This window comes from Larus michahellis, chromosome 7 (genome assembly GCF_964199755.1).
Source record: "Larus michahellis chromosome 7, bLarMic1.1, whole genome shotgun sequence".
NCBI classification, from domain to species: Eukaryota; Metazoa; Chordata; class Aves; order Charadriiformes; family Laridae; genus Larus; species Larus michahellis.
Window position 1 is genome coordinate 23523704 of NC_133902.1, and position 24056 is coordinate 23547759.

Genomic DNA, 24056 nt, shown 5'->3' on the forward strand with positions numbered 1-24056 from the left:
CAATTCATGCTGGGGACACTCAGCTCTAGGCAGAAAGGGACAACGTATTGGGCTGTCTCATTTCTATGTCTCTTCCTCTTGAATAAACCAAAAAATGGTCTCACCAAAATTCATTCTGTCATTGATGTTTTCTTTCCACAATAGGGTGAAACTGGTCTTCCTGGAGCAAACGGATCACCAGGCCAACCGGTAAATATGCATATCCTGTAGTATTTAAATGGAAGTGCCAATGATGCTTCCCAGTTAATTGAGTTACTCATATTTCTTTTAACTTTAATTACCCCACCACATTGAACTATACTGATATATGTAAATAATAGCAATGTCTCTTTGCTTGGCTATATTATTTTGGAAGCCATTTATCAGACTCATTTTCTTATGTTTTCTAGGGACCAAGAGGTCCAGCTGGTGAAAGAGGAAGACCTGGGAATCCTGGTGGCCCTGTAAGTAAATGCAGATGTTGTTCTTATCCAGAAGCAGCACATATTTTGTTGCAATATGCTGAGAATTCCCTTCTTCATAGATTTACCTTAAAAATGTTGTAATGCAGAGGATTAGAAAACTATATAGCGTCTGTAAAATCACACAGGAAAACTTTTCAGTCCCCAATTAAAGACGTTACACTTCTAACTCACAACACATTCACCATCTTGTTCTCTATTTCCTTTTTTAAAATGAATAGATTACACATTGAAGGAGACTTTAGTGTTTCAGCATAAGCTCAGGTTCAATCAAGAGGAACAGGGAGGAGGAGTGGAAGCAAACTGCAGCAGCAGAAGGCAGAGAGAGGAAAAAGTGCAATCTCAGAAGTAACACGCAGGAAAAAGATAAAATTACTCTTTGACTGAAATAAGGGGGTACATTATTTGCTCTGAAGAAAGTCATAGTTCATAACATCCAACACAATCAACAAAGCACAGCTAAAGTGTAATAACCAGCAACTTGTTCATACAAACACTATATAACCCGAGCAGCTGACCTGGTCTAACATGGCTACAATACAGGAAACAGGACAGGCAATCATACCACTGTTTGTTAGGTTTTTGGAGTGAAATTTTAGTCTTTTATGTGAATTAGAAGTAACTGTTACTTTGAAATATACATCCATTGCAATCTTAGTTATTTTACCTTAAGAACTGTCCACAGAGATGATGGTTTGTAACTGTTATTTCCTTAAGAAATCTAATAAGAATACATTTTTGCATGTTGATGTCTCATCATTGCAGTACAAGTCACATAAAGTGTTAGATATTCCTTCACAAAATATTTAGTTAATTATTATTTTAGAATTTCACAGCTGAGAAATCCTTGTGTCTTGATCAACTAAGTGGGAATGTACAGACACAAAAAGATGGTCTGTGAGTCATGGGCATTAAAGCGTGCGGGTTCTGCGTCCAGGGTGGTGCTCTGTACCCAACACCTCTCTTCTTTCTGTAGGGTGCCCATGGCAAAGATGGATCTCCGGGAGCAGCAGGACCACCTGTAAGATGTTTGGCTTTAAGTATTTGTGTTGCTCAAGTCTAGTTACTTCTAGCTGATGTTCAGCAGTGCCAGCAACTGCAGAGACTGGGGGTGCACTGGTTTAACAATGAGTGTTTTCTTTAATTATATTACATAACTGTTGGTTAAGATATTTTAAACATACAGTGCAATAGGAGAGCTTTAACACTGTAAATCAGAAAACGCATAAGTCCAAAACCAGATTATTCTCAGAGAGCAAGTAGGTGGGTAGAATTGCTGTTCTCTGTGCAGGCCAAATTTTGAATGGTCTTATCAAATACATTTTTAGCTGTCTGAGGTGGGCAAAATTTTTTCTTTTCTATCTGCCTAGAAACTTTAGCATATCGACTTGTGTGTGTAACAGCTGTGTTGGCGCTTTTTTTCCTACACCTTTTTTATAATTAGAACAAATTTTGAACAATTTTTATAGCTTAATCTCTTTAATGTTAGCTTTCATGTTTTTAAATTTACGACACAGAAGTTTATCTGAACATGTAAAAGTCAGAGTAACTAAGATGTAGGTGTGATATTTTAGGACTAGCCAAACTTCATCTTCTACAGCATGATTTATATTTGCCATTTTGCCAGGTGTTTCCTTACTCAGAGAAAAATCTCATAATCAAACATTTTTTTAACTTAACATTAATTCCATATGGCTTTTACCTTTTGCATTAATAGTATTTCTTTCACTTTTAAGGGTCCCCCAGGTCCCCCTGGAACTGCTGGATTTCCAGGATCTCCAGGTTTTAAGGTATTCAGCTAAAGATGCATATTAATATAGGATCTGGTCCTTTCTCCAGTTAGCCAGCTTATGTTAATATGTATCTTTATTTTATGAGTCCTCCTTTTTCTGGCTGCTGTTACACTGGTTGTTGCAAGCATAGAACTGATGTGTTTTCATACACAGCACGAGACAAACCCTATCCTCATCACCTTCATGAATACCCACCCCAAAACACCATGAAGTGGTAGACTAAATGCTTTATGTTGCATTATGGAAGGGACTCAAGTGAACTTCCCCAACTAGAGGAGCTGTGCAACATGTACTGGCTGGAGTGCACGGGTACCTTGTGCCTCAGCATCAGGGTCGCCGTGCTGTTTTGTCTCTTGTACTCAGGTGATGATGACCTTCTTCTCAAATCATGCAAAGATGCCACAGTAGAGGAAGAGGCCATGAAGCTAATACCGATTGCCCTGGAGACAAGACTAAAGTCCATTCATTTTCTCCTTTTACTGTTTTTCTGTAGGGTGAAGCCGGTCCTCCTGGTCCTGCTGGTTCCAGTGGTAGTCCTGGAGAGAGAGGAGAACCTGGTCCTCAGGGTCATGCTGGACCACCCGGGCCTCAGGTACATAAATACCACATGGGAACTGAGAAATGTTGTGCCACGTGCTCTTCCTGTCCTTTGGTTTAGTCCTAGCTTAGCAGCATCAGTTGTTTTTGTTTTGTTTTGTTTCAGGGCCCTCCTGGAAGAGCTGGAAGCCCTGGCAACAAGGGTGAAATGGTGGGTACTTTTCACATCACTGTCTTTTGCTGCACTGTGTTGGTGAGGGTTAATGTTTGGACTGGGAAGAATCCGACAGTGCCACGGTCTCTTCATCCCTGTCTGCTGTTCACTCTCTACAGGGACCTTCTGGTATTCCTGGTGCTCCTGGTCTGCCAGGAGGCCGCGGTCTTCCTGGTCCTCCAGGTACAAGTGGAAACCCCGGAGCAAAAGGCTCTCCAGTGAGTTACTAATATTCATTACACTGGTTGGACGAACAAATATGGTGGAAGTATTTCTGATACCATTAAAAAACCTCATTGAATTTTCCTATTCACTTGAGGTGCTCTACTAAATTATTTCATAATATATAGATATATTTTATCTTTCGCACTTTTATATATATATTATATATTAAATAGTTATATATAAAAATATATTTTATATATTTATATATAAAATATATATATAAAAATATGATAAAAATACGTATTTGCTTTCCTAAATTATCTATCAATTCTGAAACACATAACAAAAAAAGCCCTAGTCAAAAATGGTTACATTAGACAAAATATATTGTTTTAAAATCCCAGTTTCACCTGCTTAAATTCCCATGGGCTGGCTCCACAGTCCACTACCCCTAGTGAGTTGCACCTACTCTTACACTGTCATTTACCCCAGCAGGCTCTTTCCTGACAGCCTTACATCACATATAGTTCTGTGTCGGAGAAAATATTCAAGGATGTCAAGCAAAAGTCTCAAGGGTGTTTGAAATAGCTTAGAAACAGACATACAATTTTATTCAGTTGTGTTTAAGATTTTATCCCTTCTTTCCTTTACCGGATTTTTAAGGAGCCCCATGCATTTCATATCCAGGTTCAACTAGTGCATGCTAATTCTTTTGCAGAATGTAAAATAATAAAAATGAATCAATAATTTGAAAGATATTATGTCTGCTTCTTAGTATTTTAGTACATATAGTATCTCTAGAATAATACCCTGTTGCAATTCATTATTTTAATGGCATTTTCTCCTATTTAGGGAGAACCTGGTAAGAATGGTGCAAAAGGAGATCCAGGCCCAAAAGGCGAGCGTGTAAGTGATTTCAAAATGCATTCAGAGACTTCTTCCAAGGAAGTCTGAACCCTGAATCATTCCCCATGCAAAACCTGGGGATCTTTTTTGTTTTTTAGAGACTTCTAACTTCACCGATGGGCTTTTTTGTTGTTGTTGCCAGGGTGAAAATGGTACCCCAGGTGCTCCTGGACCTCCTGGTGAGGAAGGCAAAAGAGGTGCAAACGGTGAACCCGGCCAGAATGGCATACCTGGTACACCTGGAGAAAGGGTAAGCTGCTGTTGATGACCATGCACACAATGTACACTCTGAGTTAATACACAGACAGCAAAATGTGATGTTGAAAATACTTTAAGGAGATGCTTTGCTCCATATCTGTTCTCAGCAAATTCCAGATGTGAAACTGGGTTACGAAACTGGGGAGAATTCTTACCTAGTTCCTCATCTGAATTACAGTGCTTGAATCTACCTCAGTCTGAAATAAATTAATTTATTTCTTTTTTTTTATATTGAAGAAGCAGTGATCTTAGAAGTTGTATCAAAAGATTTGTGCTGAAAAGCAACCATAAACTGTGAGAACTACACAGGGGGAAAAAGAAAACCAACCCAAAAAACCAACCCAAAACCAAAATTTCAAAATTACTTCTCATTTAACAAAAACGACCAATCACAACATTTCAGCTCTGGAAAGTGAAATTAATGCAAATTCTTCTACATTCAGGATATGTCTTTATGTCAAGATCTTTATCATCAACGGATCTTAAATGTCAATAATACCAATAACAACCATATTGTCAGGATGTCTTCTGTGTTATAATATCTTTACTGCCAACAGGTTTTTTGGCTTGTAGGTTCGATAACTTTCCAAAGAGCGTTCTCACAAAGAAATTCCTGAATTGATTTATTCAACAAAATAAATAGCAACACCCTTACAAATTTTTGATTTCTGTTCCCACCTGAACCAAAGGAAATAGTACTGATCTCTCTATAACTTGTAATTTAATAATTGATTGCAGTATTTGCTGAAGCTATGAGGGAACCAAAGATAAACAAGTGAACAAATTAATTGTATTAAATATATAAATGGGGCTGCAAATTATATTTTATAATTCAAATTTCTTGTAAGAAATGAAGATACTAGTAAATATAAATACTAAAGCAATACAGTAAAGCTCTTTTCAGTATTGAATTAGAAGCAAATAATTGTTCAAGACTGAATGTGTTGTTTTATTTTTTATATGAATTTAGAAAAGTCATGAATAAAGTAACTAGTGCGGGGTCAGTTAAAAATAATGGATGGGCTATGATTTCAACAGGAGGGTTATATCCAAAGAGAAGATAATTCTGTAAACTTGCTACTGTGAAGTGTCATTTCCATCTACTTCTTTCATTAATTTTCATAATAATATGTCTAATCATAAACAGTTTAGAAATAAAACCGTTTGCCATTACCTAAGTCATATTGCCTATGATCCATATTTTGTTGTTGTATTTGGCAGGGCACCCCCGGTTTCCGTGGCTTACCTGGTAGCAATGGACTTCCAGGTGAAAAGGTATAAGTCTTCCTCTAAAAAAAAGCCCAAATTTCTGGAATTTGAATGGACAATTTCAGGTTCAAGATGATGCTGATTTCCTTGCTGTGAATTTCAACATCTCTTTTTTAGGGTCCAGCAGGTGAACGTGGTAGCCCAGGTCCTCCTGGCCCCAGTGGACCCGCAGGAGAGCGTGGACAGGATGGAGGCCCAGGTCTTCCCGGAATGAGAGTAAGACAGGACATCTCCAAGAAAATGAGATAAACTCTATTAGAGATGCTTCATTTGATTTGATACAATAGAGGGGTCCAATTAGAAAAAGTTTCTATTAATTCCTTTAAGTGGAGTACAGTGCAATAGATAACCATAGAGAGAACATCTGTTACAAATGAATGAGGAAGCTTATATGAAGCTGAACACGGTCCCCACTTCTCAGAGTATGCCATGCACTATCATGAGATGTGGCTTTAATGAGAATTAGCATTGGATGATTTTCTGTATTGTCTATTTACATTTTAGCAAATTTTACAATTTATTATAAAATGTGTTATGTATGTTATATTTAATAAGTAATTTGGGTTACTGTATTTAAATATATTCATATTTAAATAGGCTTACATTTAACATTTCAATAATTAATTATACATTTATTTAAATATTTCAATATACTTAAGTATTTAACTTATATTTATTGTTTATTTTCAGAGATAACCTATTGTGTAATATGTACAGAATGTAACAACATCATGTGAGCTATACTAAGAATTAGCAACTGCTGACAACAAATACATTGAAATTCAAAAGTCAGCCTGACTTCAGGCTTCTGGGAGCTAAACAAGATTTTATTGGAAATGCAAACAAATCATTTAAAATATAATAAAAATAGTATTTAAAAATATAAAACAAGTTAACTAAAATGTATTATAAATTGTGTTGCTTTTAAGCAGAGGTACCTAATAAAAATTGTTTCATTCCTTGATTTTTACCATCTGAAATTAGCTTTCTTCCCAAATAATGCAACAATACAATTTTTGTGCATGCTGATTAATGTCTGATGCCTTGATTAGATATGACTCTCGGAGAAAGCAATAAACTCCTAACAAAAGAATTTGTTAGCTTTCTCCAATTTTTCCCCTTAAAGGTAAGGAAGGAAATGGGAGGAGTTTTAATCTTTACTAAAATCAAGCAAGCAGTTTAAAATGTATTTTTGTATATTTATATTTGTATATTGTAACTTAATACTACACGTTTTAATCTGAAGAATAACACCTTTTTTTTCTTCAATTGCAGGGTTTGCCAGGAATTCCAGGAAGCCCTGGAAGCGATGGGAAACCTGGCCCTCCAGTACGTACACTGTGCAAATATTTTATACTAGTCCTCCTACTGACCTTACCCTCATCCCACAGTATCTACAGGGCAGGTTGTTATCACAGTCAGATTGATCGTCTCTTTTTTAGTTTGTTTTAATTACCAGAGCACTTTATTTGCTGTCTCATTGTGATAACATTCTGTAAGTCTTGTCATTTAATACACAGTATACAGAAGCTAAGTTGAAATACAAAACAATAAGTTATGAACAAGAATGTCTCTAGCCTGATCTCACCCTCACTCACTATTTAATGAGTCATGGATATTCATTTATTTCACCTAACAGATGCTGTGTCTTCATTTCTTTTTTGCTTCTCCCAGGGTAATCAGGGTGAATCCGGCCGCTCTGGTCCACCTGGCCCCCCAGGCCCACGTGGTCAGCCAGGGGTAATGGGTTTCCCTGGTCCCAAGGGCAATGAGGTGAGTGGCATTTCTCCATTTCTCCTGTGCTTGGTTGATCAGCAACTGTTCAGTTGCTCCATAGTGGGGCTGTCTGGTGCTGCAGCTTGAAGTTATTGTATGCTGACCAGAACAGGTATTCTAAATGTGATCTTTCTCTTTTGTAGGGTGCACCAGGTAAGAATGGAGAAAGAGGCCCTGGTGGACCACCTGGAACACCTGTAAGTTTAATTAACGTTTTGTTCAATTATATAATAATTTATTAATGACATAATATTAATTAATAATAATTTTGTGACTCTTATAAAAATTATATCAACCCATAACCATAGCCTAATTTTGTCTTTGTATAGGGTCCTGCTGGAAAGAATGGTGATGTTGGCCTCCCGGGTCCTCCTGGACCTACTGTAAGTGTGGTAGTCCCGTAAGAGGCAATTATCAGTTATTGCCAAGCCAGACTGTGAATTTAGGGGAAGGAAGATATTTTTAATGATGTGGAAAAGTCTCCTTTTGTGAAGACAAATAAAAGAGCTCCTCTTTGCCATTATTTTAATAAATTAAAACTTTGTTAGGAGAAACTTGAGTACCAGGTATACCTGGTATAAATTGAAATGAAAGGTCAATTTAGAATTCTTGGGGATCTACCAGCTTTTCAAATTGAAGCATAGTATTGCTTCCTTTAACATTTGTCAGAGCTAGCATTTCAGACTAGTATCAAGTACAAATGTGTCTGCTGAATGACCTTTAATGGTTGGAATGAAAAGAGCAAACACCAGAACACCGAGATACATTAGTCTTTGAGACTGTGCAATGTCATCATCAGAGCATGATAAGGAGGCATAGATTAAATGTGGTGTGAAGGTGTTTATATGTCAAAATGTTCTCAGACAATTTCTTTTTATTTTCTCTTCTGTTTGATTCTAGGGTGCTTCTGGGGAGAGAGGAGAACCAGGACCAGCAGGTCCACCTGGCCTCCAGGTGCTGTGTGTTTATTGTTCATTGGTTTCCTATTCTTTTTAACAGACTGAAACACACATACACACACACACACACACAAAAAAAAAAAGAAAGGAAAAAAAGGAGGCATCTAAACATTTTCATTTGGGTGCACATCATCATATTTTGAATTAAGACAGGTCAACCAATTGACAAAAGTTATTGCTTAGTATTTCATAATTGCGAACCAGATGCATAGCTCCACAGACTATGTCACAAAACATCTGGCTAACAAATTAACACCTTCTACTTTGTAAAGGATCAGAATGAGTTGGGTACACATCTTTGTGTCAAAAAAGTTTGCTAGATAAGAAAATGCATAAGTTGTCTATATAACAGAGATGATAATACTGTTCCTTCGTATAGGGATTGCCTGGTGGACCAGGACCAGCTGGAGAAAATGGAAAACCTGGAGAACCAGTAAGTAGTAGTTCCTTCTTTTAAAAAAAAACAAACAAAAAAACAAAACAAAAAAACCCCAACCAACCAATGAAAAATAATACATGAAAAGCTCTTCCTAGGTTATATTTACAAATTCATATAGCTATCAGAACTCTGTAGAGCAGAGAAGTTTGCTTTAAGGGATAATAGGTGAGAGAAAGAGAGTTCCGACCACAATACAGATTTACTAAGTCAGGCACGTGGATAACTTGCATTTATTTTCTCATAAACAGGGACCAAAAGGTGATATTGGAGGACCCGGATTCCCAGGCCCTAAGGTAAATCATACAGAAGTGGTTCTACAATTACAGTAAGGAATTATCAAACTATAAACCTGGCAGCAAAGAATAACACATTTCTTTGCTACAGGGTGAAAATGGTATCCCAGGTGAACGTGGTGCACAGGGTCCTCCAGGACCTCCTGGAACAAGAGGTGGGCCAGGTCCTGCTGGCTCAGAAGGTGCCAAGGTACCCAAAGACTTGCTTGCTTCCTGCTGTTATGTGCATCATTCGGATTCCTGTTCTTTTTTTTTAAAATCTTTTCTAATTATTTTTTGTTACTCCTTAGGGTCCTCCTGGACCCCCTGGTCCCGCTGGAGGCACAGGGCTGCCTGGTTTACAGGGAATGCCTGGAGAAAGAGGAGCTCCTGGAAGTCCTGGACCAAAAGGGGATAAGGTAACACCCGTACACACACACACACACGCTCTGCCAATTTTATGCTAACTCAGTTTCCCACAAGGCCCTGACTTTGTTCACATCTTCACTTTTGGCTTGATTTCAGAGGTACTGACTGTGTAGCAGTATTGTTGATTTACCAGTGTCGTATGGATCCTGTATGTTAAAAAATATAGGATTTTTCGCCTTGGTTTAAGATATGCTAGATATTTTGCTATGTTAGGTTTCACAGGGGAGGGGTACATGAAAACAGTTCTAAAGAAGATAATAAACAATGGCAATAGTTCATACCATGGGCAAACAGTTTGGCATAGACTCCATTTTGAATCAGTTTGGGTTTTTTTCTATCAAAGTGGTCAGTATCTAATGCTGAATACTGGGCAAAGTGTCATCCCCAATTTTAGATTTGTATGATCACAATAAGGAAATCTGGTTATTAAGATACCCCTAGTATGAGATCCTCTCCTCAGTAATGTTTTAATTCTTCTCTTTTTTTCCCCCGTTATGCTCATCTTATGCTTGCTTTTTGCTTGTGCTTTTTATGTCTTACACTTGCTAGGGAGAACCTGGTGGCAAAGGTGCTGATGGCATTCCTGGTGGAAGAGGAGAGAGAGTGAGTAGTCTTCAAACATCTAACAGTTTATCTATTAGCTTCACATAGTCTACACTTAGAATATGAGTAAACTTAAAGTGAATAAATACTGTCTAGGAGAGGCAAATTAGTAATCCCATTTTATTTCATTCTGGCAGTGCAAATCTGGTTTTGTAAGCTAAATTAGACTTAATAATAGCTTTTGTGTTTGCAGCTGCTTTTTTGCTTACGGCAAAAAAGAATTTTTTGCAAGCAGAAGATCACAATTGATTGGGACAATATTTTGGAGGGAAAGCACCAATACGAAAGTAAAGAACATGTTACTAGCTTCCTAAACCTAGCTGACTGATGAGGAAAATGCTGGTTATAATGAAGCACAAAAATGATAGTAAGTATTCTCGTACAGAATACTTCTACAGGTTACTATACATGATATATTTATACATCTATATATCATATACACATATGTCGTGGCTTAACCCCAGCCATCAGCAAGGACCACACAGCTGCTTGCTCACTACTGCCACACCAGTAGGGTAGGGAGAAAAGGAGGGGAAAGGACAAAAACCCATGGGTTGTGATAAAGGCAGTTTAATAGAACAGTAACGTAAGCAGAAAATAACAATAATAATATTGATGATAAAAGAATATACAAAATAAAGTAATAAAACACAAGTCACTCTCAATACCCGATGATCGGTTGCCCAGCCCATTCTGAACAGTGGTTGTGGATTCCTGCCCCCCACCCCAGCCATCAGGTACGCATAAAATTCTCAAGAAAGAAAAAGTCAGGAAGCCAGTCAAGAGGTGTTGAACATACGCTGAAGAAATATGGACCAATTATCTATGTGAAAAGTTAGGGCAATGGATAACTTATATTGTCTACCATTGAAAGAGACCTGTTAAATTTAGGTGACTTTGAATTTGGTTTGGGGGGGGGGCGGGGAGAAGTCCATTGGAGATCTCTCACATTGCAAAATGGTGTGATCTCGGATTGTCACTCCAAAATGCAGTGTGCAACAACACCAACACGCTGGCATTGTAGACTTACTTCCATTTAAATATCTTGATCAAAATAGAGGAATTAACCTTGTCATATTTTGATAAAAAAATATATTGTTTTCTAATTCTTTAGGGTAACGTAGGTCCCATCGGTCCTCCTGGTCCTGCCGGCCCACCTGGAGATAAGGTAAAGCATCCTCTATAATCATGTTTGATACTGCAAATGTCACACTGGTGGCTGTCTCATGGGAAGAGGAAAAACACCTTGTAATCATTCTTGTTCCTTACAGGGAGAGACTGGTCCAGCAGGTGCCCCAGGTCCAATGGGTTCCCGTGGAGGTCCTGTAAGTGATTTTTCTTCCACTATAACTTTACCATGGCTCCTCTAGCCTAGTATAGATATCAGTGTTGCACCCACCTGATCAGGAACACATGTGGCTTGAGTTCAAAATAAACTAAGTTCATTCGGTTCCTGTTGACTCTTGGGATTTTCAGGTGCTAAGGACTTCAGAACATCAGTGCTTTTAACAATGTAAAAGGTTTGGAGGACTGCAGTGACAGGTCAGGGCAAGAGTGTGAGCAATAGTTGTTTCCATCTTGTCTTCAGTTAAGCAAACTTTTAAAAATACTCTTATATTTATATTTTTAGATTGATAAAATAGTGCATTTGGATCTTGGCTGTATCTGGGGAACACCATGGATTGTACTCAGGGTTTGTACAGGTGTAACAGAGATCAGTTTGTCACACTTTAGATAATTATCAGATAATTCCTGAACAGATATTTTTAGAGCTCAGGAGCAATTGTCGTTTTGGGTTTAGTTTTTTTCCTCCAAAGGCTGACGAGACAAAGAAACTTCAGAGGTATTCACGGGAATGTTCTCTAACTCGTAAAGTGAAGCCTGTCTTTCCAGCATCTTCCATTGCTGACAAGTTGTTTTCTATAGGGTGAACGAGGAGAACAAGGTCTTCCTGGACCTGCTGGTTTCCCTGGAGCTCCAGTAAGTATAAATACTTAAGAGCAGTTTAATGTGATTATCAGTTTTTATTTTCTCTAAGTTCATCCACATCTCAGAAAGGCTTGCTGTACCCCCTTTAACATAAATACCCACTACATACATTTGATTCATTTATTACTTTTTCTATACTCAAGTCATACATAGAATGACATTTCTTTATCCTTCCCTTACTGTACTGGTGGAGCAATAGAGTTCAACTGCATTCCCGTTTTATTTAATATTGAAATTCCCTTCAGAAGGGTACTTGGATAGGGTTTCTCCCCACAGTGATATCATCTGTATTTTTTGAGTTGTAATATAATTTTTCTACAGGGCCAAAATGGGGAACCTGGTGGGAAAGGAGAAAGAGGCCCACCTGGTCTAAGAGGAGAGGCTGGACCCCCTGGAGCTGCAGGTCCACAAGGTGGTCCTGGTGCACCAGTAAGTTTTTGCTATTTCTTATTGCTACAAAGAGAGGTTTCTTCAGTTCTCCCTCAGCCTCAAGGTGGCTGGGCCCAAGTGCAAGCATTTGAACTGCCTGAAACTTAATGACACTTCCTATAATTTAAATCTATTTATCAAATAATTTGCTTTACCTGTTTCCTTCCACGTAGGGTCCACCTGGTCCCCAAGGAACAAAAGGAGAACGTGGATCTCCTGGAGGCCCTGTGAGTATGTCTTTGACTTAGTCACTGATAAATGACTCAATCTATTACAACAAATGTGATGTAAATGAAAAACAATACCTTCTGTGACTTTAATAGCTGCTGTTCAAGAATAATTAAAGTGTTCCAGAAGGAGTAATTAAAGGAGTAATTAAAGTTGAAGTGTTTAGTGATCCAGATTACATTGATTTTAATATTAGTAAGGTGCCAAAATAGCTTTTGGCACAATGACCCAAAGCTATAAAATGGCTTATCTCAACAGTTACTAGATTTACGTGCTGTCTTTGCCAGGTTACTCAGAGCCCATTAGCTCACATTTGAGGAAAGCACGGGACCTTCCCTAAATGAATGAATAAATAAATAAATAAATTAGTGAACTACTGCTTCAGTTCCAGGACATTTAATTTAAGTTTTAAGCAAAACAGCTAAATATAATTCAAAGTCAGCTGTTGTATAAAAATGTAGTTGTTCATGTTTTTCCAATCTCCAAAAAACAACGACTGAAAGTATTGATCTCTTATAGGGTGCTGCTGGTTTCCCTGGTGCTCGTGGTCTACCTGGTCCCCCTGGTAACAACGTAAGTTGTCTTATCCCCTTTTTCTTTTGTTCTTACCTTGTGGTAAGAACCTTGGTCTTACCTTTCTTTTGTTCTTACCTGTCATCTCTCTTGCTCTTTTATGATGCGAAAAATATTCAATTCAGGATCTTGAATTGGTATGCATTTTCAAAACATTTTGTATATCACTTTTGAGAATTCTTTTTTAGTTGCCTGTAAAATGGAATGGCATAAGCTTTAATTATCTTGGGACAGAGGAGTTTGGAAAGATTCTTGTGGGAAATTTTCTTTCATATGATATGGCCTACGTATGAAGTTTAATCTACCAGTCTGCAGTGTCCTATTATAAAAATGTATGCTGATGCATTAGCTAATTCCATTATTTCATACAATAGCTGTGTGTGAAGAAAAGCTGTTTCATAAATCCTTGCATGTTCAACAAGCGCCTATTTTTGACTCGCATAGTAAAAGTTAGATTCTGATTTTTGATTCTTTAAAGATTAAGAAAATTCAAAGAATACAATTTAAAAATCAAAATTGTAAGTTATCCTTTGTTGTATGGTAACTGAGATATAAAGTAAGAAAACTTTTATATTTCAATAAAAAGGTGTTTATTTTCTGTCTTATAGTTACAGACAGATACAAATTAGAATATTGCTGAATAAAAAGGAAAAAATAGGATTTTATTTAAGCATTATTAAAGTCAATGTAATTCTTTCCATGGATTGGCTAAGCTAAGAGTTTTAACAAAGGACATTTCATTCTGCGTGTGTCCAGGAAACCACCTTAAAGGTATCTGGCAGAGTGATTCAAGAAATCAGTGGGGTCTGCAACCAGTTCAAATGTCTGTGGCAGAGCCCGTGGTAACGAACATATATCCTGTGCTGGATGCATTACAAACACTGGGCATCCAAACTGTGCAGGTGTTGTATTATGCAAACTGTATGTCCAGACAGTAGGGAGAAAAAAAGCAGGTTTGAAAGCTGTAGGTGAAAGGATTCTCTTTATAAAACCGGATCAGATTTGGGTGCGTAGAGGTTGGACCCTAAATCCACCTTCAGGCAATGAATCAAGTCTGGTTGGCTTTCATGAGAAAAGATCAACACCAATAAGCGCATGCTACTGTTTCAAATAACACAGCTCCCACTTTTCTCTTTAAAATTCCTTCTAGGGTAGTCCAGGTCCCCCTGGTAACGCAGGGCCTGCAGGCAAGGATGGGCCTCCCGGACCCCCTGGTAGTGCTGGTTCTCCTGGCAGTCCAGGACCTGCTGGAACGAGAGGTGAGCCGGGCTCACCAGGTGAAAAAGGGCCACCAGGTGCACGAGGAGAAAGGGTAAGTACACATCCAGCCATGGACCATTATACTAATTGATGGGGATTATGTTCATCGGGAATAAGAAGCCAGCTATTGAACGTTGAAGATCCTCAGTATTGACTGCTCTGACTTTTTCCTAAACAGGGAGCAACAGGAGAACCAGGTCCTCAAGGCATCGCTGGTGGCCGGGGTAACATAGGTTTGCCAGGTGTGCGTGGCCCAAGCGGTCCACCTGGTATGGCGGGTGCCAAGGTGAGAGTGCATTCACTGCTGCAGTAGCCTAAAAGCTAACGCAATGACTGCAATCCAGCTGCTAAAAATACCTCTGTGTTACAAAGAGTAATGAATACGTTGTATTTTTAGTCCAGAGACTACAGAATTTACAGTTATCTTTGTTTACATCCATAAGATCAGGCTTGAAAATGTCTGGTAACAAGCAGTTGAGGGATGTGAGGCTGTCTTTAATCTCTATTACCAAGAAGTATATAACCAGCTTCACCCACTTAAGAAGGGCAATAAACTCTCCTTGAGACAAAAATTGAGTCATAGTTTCACCTACCACAAGTTGTTTATCTTTGCTTAATTCTCAATGTTTCTTGTTTAAATTTTATGACCCAAAGAGGAAAATACTTCTACCTCCCTCCAGAAAAGGTGTGAAGCTTGATTTGTATTTTATCACTAATATTGTGATAGACCAGCATTTTTTTGTTAACTGCTTTGGCTATTGTTTTTGGGCACATAAGACGAGACATACACATTTATTATTTCTTAGTTGACAAAACAATAAGGAATGTTCCTTGGTTTCAGTGGTCTAGCATGAATATTACTAGCGATGAAAAGAAACCAGTTTGGGCAAGTTTTTGTCTTTCTTATTTTGAGTATTCACAATTACCAAAGTCACACTGACCGTTGACTTTATTAGGTCTCCTTCATAATCCTTGCATATGTAATTAAAGATGTATAATATGATGGTATTTCATAAGTACATTATCTGCAATGAAATCCTTTCCCTTTTTGTTCAGGGTGAAGATGGTAAACCAGGCACCAACGGTGTCCCAGGAGAACGCGGTGCTCCTGGTCCACAAGGTCCTATTGGACAAAGAGGCTTACCTGGAGAGCCTGGCAGAGATGTGAGTGGATGTGTTAGACCTTCCTGCTAGCTTGTGAGTTACAAACAGGAGACACAGGGACTAAAGATGCTTTAAGGTTCACAGAGCCTCCCTCAAGTGCCTGATGCACAGGGGCCCGGGTAGATTACATCCTCATGTAAGGTGGTGTAGCCTGCTGTCTCTGCTATAACTTTTACTACCTGTGGACCATGTCTCTGTCTCACTTGGAACTGAACAAGACACTGCGCTGCCTGTAAGCCTACAAAATAATGCAGGTCTGAGAGATCTTTTATGGGTCCCTCCACCTCCAGGAACTCTTCCTTCTTGAAAATGTTCGCTTTCTTTGATGAGCATTATTTAAGCTTACTGGAAAACAAGCTGTCGATTCATCATCCAGGTTATGAACAAACTGTACCACTCTTTTTTTTTTTTTTTTTCCAGGGTAACCCTGGCTCAGATGGCTTGCCTGGACGTGATGGATCCCCAGGAGGCAAAGTAAGGAATCACCAGTATCTTTAGATTGCCAAATAAATGTTATGTAGAGATGACAACATACATAGCTAGTTCTATGCTATGTAACTTGTTCCTTGAATCTCTTATGCTCCACTGAATATACCCTTTACATTGTAGTTCTTTAAACATTACATTTCTTATCCTGTCAACTGTGACTATCTGCAGGGTGACCGTGGTGAAAGTGGCTCTCCTGGCCCTCCCGGACCTCCTGGTCACCCTGGACCTGCAGGTACCAGTGGTGCACCTGGAAAAGCTGGTGAAAGAGGATTTCAGGTATGACCAAAATAAGTAGCTTACTGCTTATATACATACCTTTCCTATGCAAAATCCATTTCATCCTGTAATAAAGTGGAAATTTGGAAGAGGCATACATTTGTTACTGTCATAGTTTCTTCCTCTTTTATAAGAGTATCAAGAGGAAAGACATCCCAGTTTATGTTCCTGATAACTGTATATGAATTAAGCTCAAAATCCCTGTAAACCTTAGGATGCCAAAAAGCACATCATCCCACCAGGCCCTATCTTAATTTCCATCCCATTTGTTGCTCATGCAGTACAAGCGATGTTATTTACTTAAACTAAGGGAGTAACTTTGGAAGTCTTCATTTTTGACAAGTGCTGACAACAGCACAGCTTGAGCATTGAGCACCTCACAAAATGAAGATGGGGTCAAGTGCACGTGGTATGTATCGGTGTCTACAAGCAGCTGAGTAAGACTAACATTGGTAGAAAAAAGAACTGACCAAAATTCTTGCTGATTATATAGTGTGTGTGGAGCTTCCCCTTGTTCCCAAACAGCTGCTGGCTTTGAACATACTGCTTATCTGGAAATAAAAAAGCAGTCTAGTCAACTCCAAGTGATCCATGCCATCTTATTCTTATTGTGTCACAGGGTCCACCTGGCCCTCCTGGCTCTACTGGTCCTGCTGGTGCTCGAGGTCCTGCTGTAAGTCATGTTTAAAGTATTTGTTATATCATACATTCATTATTTCCTGATATTTGGGCATTTTTCTTATTCCCTTGTGTATTCCTTTTATTGCAAATCTACTCTTAAAGGGTCCTCAAGGTCCTCGTGGTGATAAAGGTGAACCTGGTGAAAGAGGTAGCAATGGCATAAAGGGTCATAGAGGATTTCCTGGTACCCCCGGTCTCCCTGGTCCTCCCGTGAGTATTGTGCATTGGATTGGGAATTACAGCTGTTAGTTTCTTTGGTTTGGGTCCTAGGGATCAAATTAACCATAACTAATTTACCGCAGAAAGAAAGAAAATATCAAGAACCTGTGTAATTTGATTCTCAAATGTGTTCAAAAGTCCAGATTCCCTGAATCAATCTGAAATAATTGTTAATGAAGAACTGGAAGAAGCTGCTAGGAGCTAAAGCTGGGTTTGCTAAATTCTCTTTCAGCTATTTTTCTGCCTTTGCCTGAACACTTTTTCCATTCATTTATATAGGCTATTCCTGATTAAATTGTGAAAGATAGAAATAGGGTTGAAATATTTGTCTATTAGAAATCTATGCAACACAGACATCTAAATCCATGAAAAAGCTACTCAGAGTCCAAATATCTCTCGTGTCATGCATCTTTTGCAGTAATTAATATTAGGGCAAAATGGGCAAGAAATTGTAAACTACTGAACTGTAAACACGCATTTCCATTTTGTCCAGTTCTTAATGGCTAAAAGAACTGAAGAGTAATAGACAGGCGTGCCCTAGGTATTTATGACAAGTAAAAATTTTAAGAGGGATTTGCACTGAAAAGAACTATTAATAGCACTCATGATACAAGTGGGAACCAAGGAACCAAAACTCACCTAGTTGATCTACCAATGATGGCAAAAAGGTGGAAGCATTAAATATAAATGCCGCCAATACCAACCTATTTAACAACACAATAGAACCTGTTATCTCACTTATAACATGAGTAAAAAAAAAAAAAAGTCTGATAAATTCTCACTTACACTATGACAGCGAGATGATTAATCATTTTTAGACATTTTCTTTGTGGTGCATACATAAAGCAAATTTTTTAATGCATTTGAAAACATGAGTGTTTCTCAAACTATTTAAACAAAGTTACCATTAATATGATTTTACAGTGATATGCAGCATTTTGAGCCTATAATTATGTATTCTTATGAATGGAAGATTTAATCTCATTGATGTCAGTTGGCTTCCTTGCATTTTGGATGATATTACATCACTAATATTTTTTCACATGGAGAACATCTGATAATTTTTTCTGGTTAAAGAATGACAAACTTTCCCATATCTGACACTGCCTTTTTATAAGGTTGTGTCTCATATAATCTTAAAGACGTTTCAATGTCTCTATTTAAGGTACATCCAGCTAGATACAAAACATTACTGGGAAGTGTATGACTTGCTTATCTTCTCTTCATAGGGTCCCCTGGGTCCACAAGGTGCAATTGGAGGTCCAGGAGCTTCAGGTGCAAGGGTAAGAAAAACTCCTTACTTAGCATAAACGGAAGATTTAGACTGTTCCTTTAAAAACAACAAAAAAAATTAAAATTGGCCATCTTAACAGGCAACAGATGAAGAAAGACACCTGATAAATTGTACAGAAATGTTTGAAAACTCTCACAAAGTATTTCTGAATTTGAGATTATCTGGTAAACTATTTTGACCATATTATTTGTGTTCAACATTGTTCTAGGGTCCCCCAGGACCAGCTGGGCCACCCGGAAAAGATGGTACAAGTGGCTATCCAGGTCCAATTGGTCCTCCTGGCCCTCGTGGTAACAGAGGTGAAAGTGGCCCTGCAGTAAGTAAATTGTGCACACTCAAACAAACAAATCTTCAGGGATTATTCATGAAAGATAGGGTGCTCTCCCATTTAAATATCTCCCTCAGAAAATTCTGCACTTCATAGGCAGAGTTTGTGGTAGAAGGTATCTAGCTATCAAGACTAAATAAAAAAAAAAAAAAATACAGATCATTTGTAGTTCAGTTTAACTGTTGATGCACTGGCTGTTGTGTTAGTCTCAGATAATCATGGACTTCTCTGCATATGATGAGAAGGCAGGATGTCCTCTTCGCTTCGGAGCACAGACTCCCTTTGTGTCTTGGAAGCTATGAAGTGGATCTCCTAGACTCCTCTAGAGAGGCCAGCACTGCAAAGGTCACTGGCATAGTCACTTCTCCTAAAGCCAAGAAATGGTTATTCTCTGGATTTCGGTGGAAAGGGTTCCTTCTCCTTCTCAAAACCCAGACAGAAGAAGGACAGTCACAGCTTGACAAGGTTATGAAAATTCCTATTTTAGGAAAAAAAAAGGCCTGGAAAGTCTAACAGATATTTATATATAGCAAGTGTCATTATTTAATGAATAAATAAAATAAATGTTTATGTGAGAATTCTCATTTTTTAATAGTAGGGCCCACATAGACTTTTAGTTTTAACCTGTGATCTCTACTCAGCACTATGTTCATTATTTTTTAGGGTCCACCAGGTGCGCCTGGTCTTCCTGGTCCTTCTGGTCCTCCTGGTCCGTGCTGTGGTGGTGGTGCCGCTATCATGGGTGGTGAAAAAGGTCCAGTGGGCTACGGGTACGAATATCGAGATGAGCCAAAAGAAAATGACATCAATCTGGCTGACATTGTATCTTCAATGAAATCAATTAACAACCAGATTGAAAACATCATTAGTCCTGATGGGTCACAGAAGAATCCAGCTCGTAACTGCAGAGATCTGAAATTCTGCCATCCTGAGCTCAAGAGCGGTATGTTAGGTTCTCGTTTTCACCAACGGTAGCAGGTCTCTATTTTTTTTTGCATGAATGTTATTGTCTTTGAGTATTTAAATGCAGAGATATGCTATAATAATTTGATTTGTTGTTTTGGGTTTTTTTTAACAAATGTGATGATAAAGATGATAAATGTAATAATAATTTTAAGCTTTAATTTACACTGGCTTCAACTCCAGTCCTTACATGCTTATAAGTGAATATTTGTTTAAACAATTTTATGGAAAAAAACCCACATGACAAGTATAAATTCTATATTTATTTCAAATGTCTGTCATATTACAGTATTCACATGAACTCAGTATATTTTTATATCATCTTATTTTCTGTGGCATCTCTTCTGTCAAAATTAATATGCTTCCTAATGTGGCTCAGGAATCTGGCATAGAAATAAGCTTCACCATCATGCAGTCAGATTCTTCTCCAAATGTATTAAACCCCTCAATATTATTTTTTTACCTCTAGGAGAGTATTGGATTGATCCTAACCAAGGCTGCAAGATGGATGCTATTAAAGTATACTGTAATATGGAAACTGGTGAAACATGCCTCAATGCTAACCCCAGCACTGTGCCAAGGAAAAACTGGTGGACCAGTGAAAACAGTGGAAAGAAACATATTTGGTTTGGAGAATCTATGAATGGAGGCTTCCAGGTAAGACATTACCACAATTAACATCCCAAAAGGTAGTACATATATCGTACCCGTGTACTAATAAATAATCCTGAAATCAAACTAAGCTAAACATTTAGTGTGTGAAATAATAACTGTATGGATTGTCCCTGTATGGATTAAACAAAAACTGTTGCTTATGTGTTATGCTTTGCAGTTCAGCTACGGAGATCCTGAGCTTCCCGAGGATGTCTCGGAAGTTCAGCTGGCCTTCCTCCGCATTCTCTCAAGCCGTGCCTCCCAGAACATCACCTACCACTGCAAGAACAGCATTGCCTACATGGATGAAGCCAGTGGAAATGTTAAAAAAGCTCTGAAACTGATGAGCTCTACGGACAGTGAGATCAAGGCTGAAGGAAACAGCAAATTCACATATGCTGTTCTGGAAGATGGCTGTACTGTAAGTAAACAAGACTTTAGTATGGTATTTTAATAAATAATTCCCTCTAGAGGACTAGACCCATAATAAAGGACGAGCGAGCTTTGCATGACCTGGGTAAGGAAAGGACACAGTTACACCTTATTGGGGAAATTTACGTTCTGCACACCAGAAGTGTCACTCCTGTAGCAACCGTAGAGAGTGAGGTGTACCCCCATTTAAATCTGTGCTTTACAGGTATCTCCTGGCTTTACAGTCAAAGTCAGTGAAGTCACAGTGAGCAAGTTTTCACCCATCCCATGTCAACTCTAAAACTAAGAGTAGTAGGACTCACTCATGCAAAAAAATCAAGGCTAGCTGATTCAAGCCATGGGCTATGATTATGGAAGGGGGAAACACAGTTGTTTCACGGATGCAACATTGCTTCACTCTGCCTTGCTCACTGCAGCAGAAAGTACTGGAGAGGAGCAGTAACATCGATGAGCATGCTGGTCTATGAGTATCTGCAGCCTTTTCAGGAACAAATACAAAACACCATCCACAATTTCTTACTGTTTAATGTCCCAAAAGCGCAACAAACAGTGACATATATGGCAAACCTGCTGTTCAAGGATGCATGAACACACCTACTTTACAGCCACTTTGCGGCCGTTTCTTTAAGATGAACGTGAAGAGCTACCTCATTACTGCTGTCACTTTTTCCTAAGGCCAAAACCCCTTCCCAAACAGAGCAGCCATTTGTACTATCTCCCAGCACGCAGAGAACATTTCAGTCTTCAGAGTACTGGCACCTCTCCAAAGTACTCTACTGTCCATCAGGGACCCCATCCCTCTGAGCAGCAAGGTCTATAATCCCACAAGACCTTGCATAAAAGATCCAGAAATTAAGAATGTCAATCTACATGTTAATTGCTACAGCCTGCAACCAGTTTTTATGGTGTTGAGAGGGACACATTAATATGGAAAGAGAAAATTATGAAATCCACTAAACTGTAGGATAACTTTCACATAGCCTGACACTGATTTCTCTGGCGTGGTTTTTCTTTTTAACTTCACAGAAACACACTGGTGAATGGAGTAAAACGGTCTTTGAATACAGAACGCGCAAGACAATGAGGTTGCCTGTGGTTGATATTGCACCCTTAGATATTGGTCGTCCTGATCAGGAATTTGGCGTGGACATTGGCCCGGTCTGCTTCTTATAAATCAAAGATCCTGCTCTTTCTGAAACTCCGGCAAACAGATTCACACTCCAACTGTGCTCCTTTGTTTTAGCCTTGTCAGCTAGTACAGGTGACCATCAGTATCCCAGTTATTTATTAACAAAATTTCTGGGGGGAAAATCAATTTGGTATCAAAGGTTATTTTTTTCGCTATTACACAAAGTACAGTAAAAATGCTTTTTTTTTCTCTATTTGTTTTTACCAAATTCCATCTTCAAAACCTGTCTCCGTGGTGCTATAATACAACTTCAACACTTAATAAAACAACACTGTGTTCTATTATTTGAATGTTAGCCAATTTACAAAGCACTGATTGCTCCCAGTACCAAAGTTTACCCTTCTTTCTAAGATGCAGTCCATAAAGCTAGAAAGACCTCCCTGTTTCAACTACCTCAACATGGACAGAAACTGGGATGTGTCTGATGAGTCAAACCAAAAAACAATCAAACAAATCAATCAAAACACATTGGACCCATTGGTCAATCCAGTGGACTCATTTGGTACAAAATTGTCTATTTCTGTACTGATTAGCTGTGAAAAAGTACAGTGCATTTTAAGAGTTTAATAATACCTTGATGTCAGTAGTCACCATGATTTTATTGTTGGATTGTATTCTGTTATCAAAGGTGCTTTTCTACTTTCCTGTCGTTGCTGGTCAAGACCACTAAAATTAGGGAAGTGTAAAAGACTAATATGATGGTGCTAATGTATTTTTCACTCCTAACTCTGCAAGTCAGGGTTATTGACTTGCTTAAAAAAAAAATAAAAATAAAAAGGTAAAGGATTTAAAGCAATTGTAAATGTCTCCTGTCAAAGATTGTCATTGGCATGTCATAGTTGAGAACTTTCTCCCTTCACTCTGTAAAAGTCAACAAAGCCGCAAAATTGTGAACTTCTGTCACGTTAACACATTTATAGTGTTGAAGGTTAACCATCTTTGTAAGCTTTTATATGGTTGTTGGTCTATTCCTTACAGAGACACGTAATAAAATATCTTAATAAAACTCCTTGTTTCATAAAACTGACTTTTTAAATTTATTTTACTATTTGTATCTCTTTCTTCAAACAAATTAATAAGGCAGGACACAACCCTGGTACCACTTTAACTGATTTTTTCTAAGATAATGTGTTTGAAGGAAAACTTGGTAATCCTATGGCATACAGTGTATGGCATCATACTACGAACTTTTCTTTCCTACTTTTTCCACTCCATCCAGTGGCTCATTTTTTTTCAAGCTTCTCTGACTATCGGCATGGATTCAGCTGTGACAGCAAGATCCAAATCCAGCACCCAGGCACTAAGGCAGATCAGTTTAGAGGAAATGTAAGAGTTTAATCCTTCCTTCCTTCCCTCCTAAAAAAAAAAACCCTCCTCAGTCTAAATAAATAGGCAGTCATAGGCTACTAGCCTTTCAGGTGGCAGCTTAAATAAATGGCCTAAGGGTCTCCCACAGAGCAGGCTAGAGGCACTAGCAGTTTGATGACGCTGACAATCTAAGCATTTTGATACTTTTTCTGGCCATTGGAGCTGCACAACTAAGTCATCTTAGTAAAAATTCAAGTAGGTGCAAGTACCACAGTAGTTTGGTCGTGCCTAAGTTTCAGGACAGAAGAAGGAAATCAGCCACACACCAGAATCTGGGCCCTGAAACCTCCTCCCATCGGTAGATGCTGATAGATGTCAGTCTTTCCCATGAAGGAAGATCCAGAGCCTGCACCACCATGCATTGCTCCACAGCCCATGGTCATTAAGGACCCTCTACAACAAGGTCAGACAACAAAAATTAGGGGGAAAAAAACCACCA

At 38.5% G+C, this 24056-nt stretch overlaps 1 protein-coding gene across 1 annotated transcript in view; it reads left to right on the forward strand.

Annotated features, from left to right (window-relative positions):
• COL3A1 (collagen type III alpha 1 chain) overlaps positions 1-23276 on the forward strand; it is a 53689-nt gene extending 30413 nt beyond the window's left edge. The window contains exons 12-51 of the mRNA XM_074593573.1: positions 145-189; positions 390-443; positions 1438-1482; positions 2198-2251; positions 2748-2846; positions 2958-3002; positions 3125-3223; positions 4023-4076; positions 4219-4326; positions 5556-5609; positions 5721-5819; positions 6879-6932; positions 7278-7376; positions 7523-7576; positions 7709-7762; positions 8280-8333; positions 8718-8771; positions 9026-9070; positions 9162-9260; positions 9361-9468; positions 10028-10081; positions 11196-11249; positions 11353-11406; positions 12008-12061; positions 12392-12499; positions 12673-12726; positions 13247-13300; positions 14451-14612; positions 14739-14846; positions 15617-15724; positions 16145-16198; positions 16382-16489; positions 17109-17162; positions 17273-17380; positions 18619-18672; positions 18892-18999; positions 19675-19954; positions 20444-20631; positions 20807-21049; positions 22087-23276. Coding sequence (XP_074449674.1) covers positions 145-189; positions 390-443; positions 1438-1482; positions 2198-2251; positions 2748-2846; positions 2958-3002; positions 3125-3223; positions 4023-4076; positions 4219-4326; positions 5556-5609; positions 5721-5819; positions 6879-6932; positions 7278-7376; positions 7523-7576; positions 7709-7762; positions 8280-8333; positions 8718-8771; positions 9026-9070; positions 9162-9260; positions 9361-9468; positions 10028-10081; positions 11196-11249; positions 11353-11406; positions 12008-12061; positions 12392-12499; positions 12673-12726; positions 13247-13300; positions 14451-14612; positions 14739-14846; positions 15617-15724; positions 16145-16198; positions 16382-16489; positions 17109-17162; positions 17273-17380; positions 18619-18672; positions 18892-18999; positions 19675-19954; positions 20444-20631; positions 20807-21049; positions 22087-22233 — 3531 coding nt within the window. The 3' untranslated portion in view covers positions 22234-23276. The remainder of the gene's footprint in view (positions 1-144; positions 190-389; positions 444-1437; positions 1483-2197; positions 2252-2747; positions 2847-2957; positions 3003-3124; positions 3224-4022; positions 4077-4218; positions 4327-5555; positions 5610-5720; positions 5820-6878; positions 6933-7277; positions 7377-7522; positions 7577-7708; positions 7763-8279; positions 8334-8717; positions 8772-9025; positions 9071-9161; positions 9261-9360; positions 9469-10027; positions 10082-11195; positions 11250-11352; positions 11407-12007; positions 12062-12391; positions 12500-12672; positions 12727-13246; positions 13301-14450; positions 14613-14738; positions 14847-15616; positions 15725-16144; positions 16199-16381; positions 16490-17108; positions 17163-17272; positions 17381-18618; positions 18673-18891; positions 19000-19674; positions 19955-20443; positions 20632-20806; positions 21050-22086) is intronic.
• Positions 23277-24056: the final 780 nt, after the last annotated feature.